The sequence below is a fragment of the Aedes albopictus genome, chromosome 3, assembly GCF_035046485.1.
Source record: "Aedes albopictus strain Foshan chromosome 3, AalbF5, whole genome shotgun sequence".
Taxonomy (NCBI): Eukaryota; Metazoa; Arthropoda; class Insecta; order Diptera; family Culicidae; genus Aedes; species Aedes albopictus.
The window spans coordinates 104,578,933-104,584,677 of NC_085138.1; the positions used below are offsets into that span (position 1 = coordinate 104,578,933).

The 5,745-nt window shown below is 45.1% G+C and overlaps 1 protein-coding gene across 1 annotated transcript; it reads left to right on the forward strand.

Annotated features, from left to right (window-relative positions):
• The first annotated feature begins 3,111 nt into the window (after positions 1–3,111).
• On the forward strand, positions 3,112–4,364 carry LOC109415507 (uncharacterized). Its single transcript, XM_029879325.2, has 3 exons — positions 3,112–3,371; positions 3,426–3,813; positions 3,876–4,364. The coding sequence occupies exons 1-3, from the start codon at positions 3,235–3,237 to the stop codon at positions 4,362–4,364; spliced, it is 1,014 nt and encodes a 337-aa protein (XP_029735185.2). The 5' UTR covers positions 3,112–3,234.
• The last annotated feature ends 1,381 nt before the right edge of the window (positions 4,365–5,745 follow it).

A 5,745-nucleotide genomic window follows, 5' to 3' on the forward strand; every position in this document is an offset into this window, starting at 1 on the left:
TACGGAAAGGGCCAGCAGGGACACAGATAGCTTTGGTTCAGCTACCTGTGGCGGACGTCTAAAAGTCCGCTAAAGTAGGGAGCATAAAGGTGGGTTGGTGTGTATGTCACCTGACATTCCACGAGCCACCAGAGGTTTGCTTCAGGTGTCTGGAACCAGGACACAAGTCGTGGGACCGCAAAGGCCCCGACAGGCGCAAACTGTGCAGGCGATGCGGCGCTGAAGGTCATAAGGCCCAAAGCTGCACGAGTTCGCCCATCTGCATGATCTGTACCGGGAAATCCTCGAACAACAGACATCCGATGGGTGGTCCAGGGTGCCCGGCCTTCAAGAAAGCCGCAGTGAACAACAAATCACAGTGCAGGTAACGCAGCTGAACCTGAACCACTGTGATGCGGCTCAGCAACTGCTTTGTCAGGCGGTCTCTGAGTGGGAGACGGATATCGCCATCATTTCGGACCCATACCGAGTACCCGCTGGCAACAGCAACTGGGTCGCGGATGGGACCAGAAAAATGGCGGCGATAAGGACGACGGGTAAATACCCCGTCCAGGAGTTGGTGTCTACTACCTATGAGGGCTTCGTGGTCGCCAAAGTAAACGGGGTCTTCTTCTGTAGCTCTGCGCCGATGGAGCGGTTCATGCAAATGCTGGACCGCTTAACGACCGTGCTAACAGGGCGAAGGCCGGTGGTAATAGCGGGTGACTTTAATGCGTGGGTCGTGGAATGGGGAAGCCGTTTCACGAACCAGCGGGGTCAGATCCTGCTAGAAACACTGTCCATCTTAGATGTCGACTTGGCTAACGTCGGTACCAAGAGTATCTATAGTCGAAACGGAGCGGAGTCAATTATTGACGTGACCTTTTGTAGTCCTGGCCTAACAAGTAGTTCGAACTGGAGAGTAGATGATGGCTACACTCACTGCGACCACCTGGCGGTTCGCTACAGGATCGACTTCAACAACAGCAGACAGCGGATAGAAGAAGAGGCGGCTAGGCCAAGACCGAGCTCTTGCAGGTGGAAAACATCATTCTTCGACGAAGGTGCATTTAGGGAGGCGTTCCACGGTGAGCGAAACCTACTTGGCTTAGACGGCGACGAGATGGTAGCGGTGTACTTGCGTGCGTGCGATGCAACCATGCCTAGGCGAGTCCACCCTAGAAATGGAAGGCCACCGGCTTACTGGTGGACCGATGCGATTGCGGACCTGCATCGCGCCTGCCTACGGGTTAGGTGGCGCATGCAGCGAGCACGATCAGAGGAAGAGCAAATCGAACGGCGGGTAGTTTTCGCTGCTGCAAAAGCCGCTCTGAAGACTGAGATAAGAGCAAGCAAAAAGACCTGCTGTGAGAGTCTCTGTCAGAGTGCCAATGCGAACTCGTAGGGTGATGTCTACAGGATCGTGATGGCCAACACGAGAGGTGTAATGGCTTCTACAGTGCAATCTCCAAATCAGCAATCATGTGAAATCCTGCTGAACTGTCGGAAGTGCAAAGTGATACCCGTGTGTCTCAACTTCCGGTTGAACATCAACTTGGATTTCACCGAAAAAAATCAACAAATCTCGAAACATCTCCAGAGATGTTGAAGGGGATCATAGAGGGGCTTTTCGCGTCATGGTCCTAGTCCTTGGCCTTCTTTCGTAGGACAGCCGGTGACTGGGGCTGGCGATGAGGAGAGGGTCACCGATGTGGAACTTGCAGGGATAGCAAAGTCCCTTTGCGAAGGTAAGGTCCCAGGTTCGTGACGGAGTTCCGAACCTGGCCTTAAAAGTAGCTATTTTAGAGACTCCCGAGATGTTCAGGTCTGCTATGCAGAAACGCCTGGACGAGGGAGCATTCTCAGAAGTTTGTAAGAGGCAGAGCCTGGTTTTATTGCCAAAGGCCGGGAAACCACCCGGAGACCCGCCGGTACGTAGACCAATATGCTTGATCGACACGGCGGGGAAGGTGCTCGAAAAGATCATCCTCAATCGAATGTTGAGGCACACTGAGGTTTAGTAGAGGAAAAAAAATAGAAAAAAGGTGCTGATGCCATCTATCGATCACCCCACGTTAGCCGAACACGATGTTTCTGTTCTTATCCCTGTACATTCAGGCTCGCGCTACGAAGCTTTATCTGTACACTGCAGCAGAGGGGCTTACCCTCGTGGAACGCTGTCTCGACATCTTGTGTACAACCATGTGTTTATTTTTCTTCGTAAGTATTTAATGCAGTCAACCCCTAGAGCTATTGATTATCACATTGTAAGTAATTAAGCACTTATCGAGAGCATATAACATTTAAATTGACGTTCCTATGTGACTTGTACGCTTGCATAGGAGTAATTAACTTTATTCGTTGAACCGCTTTCATCGTAAGCACACTATGCATAATTTGACTGCACCCTGGGATAGAAATTCCAGTTCGATAATTATTAATGCGATGTGTAAGATGCATAACTATTTTGTTGAACTTGTCTCAATTAAAATGAATTCCTTTGCAGTTGCTTTTCTTACAGTTCATCCCTACACGGTTTGCTATTTGTCATACGAGGAGTTTACTGATGGAGTATTTGATTATCCTTGGATGGTATTCTTCAGGAATCCTTGCAACTCAAGTTTCCTACCGTTTGTGGAGCAGGGCTGTTCAGCGTTTGTCGTTGATTACACGGTTGCATTACAGTTTCTTGACTGCTTCATCCCACTTCATGACGAGGCTCTGTACTGTAATGTTAAAAAAGTGGTCATTTTCAATGGTTTCAACAACTATGACCAGTTGGTTCAAATCCAACAGCACCCAGCTGTTCGAGAGATTTTGATCGTGGTTGCGATTTTGATTGGACAGAACTCGTCGTCGATTTGGAGGATTGATTCAGAGCGTATCATCAAACTTGGAAAACATACATATGGAACGAGCATGGTGGATATTTCTGGCGCAATGTCTACGCGTTACATCGACCTTCTTAACGGAAGGTCATTGAAAATGGACACGTTTGAAGTTATGCCGGTTATGAAACTCGTTCCAGAGGTGAATGGAAATACTTTCTACAGAAACGAAACTTATATTCTGGATGGACTCGATGGAATCATTGTTACTGGTTTCTGTAGGAGATTCAACTGCACTTGGGAGTTATCTTTGAGTAATCATTCAAGGTCGAACATTGTAGGTAGTAGGGAGTAATTCTTATCTTTACCACATCCAGATCAGGAGAAGCAGTATGGTCAACTGTATCCAAACGGTTCCGCAGATGGAATGATCGGTGCTCTATTGGAAAGACGTGTGGACATAGCCATCGGTGGAGTGAGCGTCTGGCATCACTTGTTTCCACACTTCACCTTTACGGCAACGCTCCAACGAGTTGGAATCAATTGCCTTACTCCTCGTCCTAGGTATGGAGCTGCTCACTTATAACATTTATTCAACTATTCACTTTCTCATTCTAGAATTTTGCCTTCATGGCTCACACTGGTGAATGCATTCACGGATGTTGTATGGGTGGTCTTTGTTGTGTGCTTCGCATGCAACTCCTTAGCTCTGTATTTCATAACCAAGCGCAAAGAGCCATTCTATGCAGTTCAACAGGTGTTCGCCGCGTTACTTCTGCAAGGAACAACTCTTAGGAAACGTTCCTTTTCAGAGGTCATTTTCACCATCTCCATACTCATGACTGCAAACAACCTAGCACTCATTTACCTCGGGAAGGAGGCTAGCATGAGAAATTTTCCACAGCAATCCCGTTCGATAGAAACCATTGATGAGCTGGCGGACAGTGGACTGCATTGGAATGCTCCGCATGAAGCCTGGAAGTATTCCCTGTTGACGTCTGAAAATGTGCGTATTCATACTAGTAGAGTCCACTGAACACCTAAATTACAAGTTTCGTGCTTCCACAGCCATCGATCAAAGTACTTCTGAATACCTTTCAAGTCCTATCACCATCATCCCTAGTCGAGAAGGCCGACGAAGGTAAGGAGAACTTTGCGTTCGTAAGACTCAACTTTGGTCACTACATGTTCGGACCGTGGATCAACGAAGGCAACATCCACTTCTATCGACCGATGTCCGAGGACATCTACTGGGAGCACGAAACGGTATGGACGACCAAGACGTGGCCTTTTCTGGAACCTTTCAACAGGCATATTATGCTTTCGGTCGAAGCTGGTTTGCAGCAGTACGAAGAGCTGGTTCTGGCGAAGAAATATTTGAGCTATACGGTACAGATCGAGATTGAACACTCGCGTGATCGTTTGCAGAGGCAACCCAGTGCGTTGGAGTTTTCAGATGTGTATGGAATTTTGGTTTTGCTTTTGATGGGATTGGGGGCTTCATTTGTTGCGTTTGCTGTTGAAATGGTGTGGTACAAAACTCGAGATCCTAATTAACACCAGTTTAATATAAATGCATTTTAATGTTCAGTATTATTGTATCCTTATACAGTGTGATGACAGTCCGATCTCTAATAGTTAATTGTTATTCATGTGAGAAAAGGTAAGTATTTTTCTTGAAGAATAGAATTCAGCGAATCAAAGCTCTGATGATGTAATGTAAGTATCGTTAGGGATAACCAACAATTATTATCATGTGGATGGTTTTACGTTTATTATTCCATTGATAAGCGACAATAGAATTGCTGTGCACAGCAACTAAATAACATCTTCTAAGAACCTACTCATACAGGTGAATAATTCATTGTTAATATCGCAGATCAAAACCATTGCATCGACAATTTTCACGATTAAGTTCTATCAAATGTTGGTTAACATATGAATCATATTAATTGCGACAATCATACTACCATTAGTTTTTTGCATCCGTACATTGACGTAGCAAGAAGATAGAGGGAGGTATGCTCGTGAGGGAGGCCTCGATGAGTTGATGGACAGGAATATCTTCTTGAAGATTTGTGGAAGTTTATCCGAAAAACACCTGATTTCAGCCGATTACTGATATTTGCTCATCACAGACAGAGCACGTGCTTGTCCACGGATAATATTTGTTGGATGTCAAAGATTTGAGATCCGATCAACGACTCAGATTATTATCGGGCGTGATTATCCAGCGTTATGCGTTTCAATATCCAACACGTTTCCAGCATCTTAGAAACTAAACGAAAGTATAAGAGAGACGAACAGATCTGATGGTGTCAACAGCTTATCCCGAAAAGGAATGAAATACTCCTTCCTTTATTTACGTCTATTGTTGGTTAAGTGAAAAAAAAAACGTCAAATTAGTAAGCAAATTGATTATATTTATAAACATCTCAACAATTGATGGAACTGTAAAAAATATAAAAATGTTATATTTTTCCAATCTAGGGTCTGGGACCATTTGGGCAGGAGCACCTATTTTGGGCACTTGCTGCTATAACTCAGTCAATTTCAAACCGATTGATTTCAATTCATGCACATGGCTAGATACTCTGCGTATCTGACCGTGTTTCAAAAATCAAGTCAATCGGTTCAAAATTGACTGAGTTATAGCAGCAAGTGCCCAAAATAGGTGCTCCTGCCCAAATGGTCCCAGACCCTATTACACAGCGCATTTTTTTTTTTGTCTCAACAGCAAACTTATGTGTCTCTGACAGATTTTGGGCCGCTGAATCCGAATCCAGGCTCAGATTTCCTCCAGCATGTCATAATTTTAAGCTATACCTCAATTTATAGGGCGAAATATATGATATTGGGCTTTTACGAATGTAAGCCATTAAGCATGTACACATTTTTTAAGCAATCACAGGGTAAATTGGTAAATTAACATCTCAAT

Excerpts from the sequence above, each read along its gene's own strand:
- LOC109415507 (XM_029879325.2), top strand. The coding sequence starts at position 3,235 with ATGATCGGTGCTCTATTGGAAAGACGTGTGGACATAGCCATCGGTGGA. Across the intron at positions 3,372-3,425 it reads TGCCTTACTCCTCGTCCTAG|AATTTTGCCTTCATGGCTCA; the intron begins GTATGGAGCTGC and ends TTCTCATTCTAG. Across the intron at positions 3,814-3,875 it reads CCCTGTTGACGTCTGAAAAT|CCATCGATCAAAGTACTTCT; the intron begins GTGCGTATTCAT and ends GTGCTTCCACAG.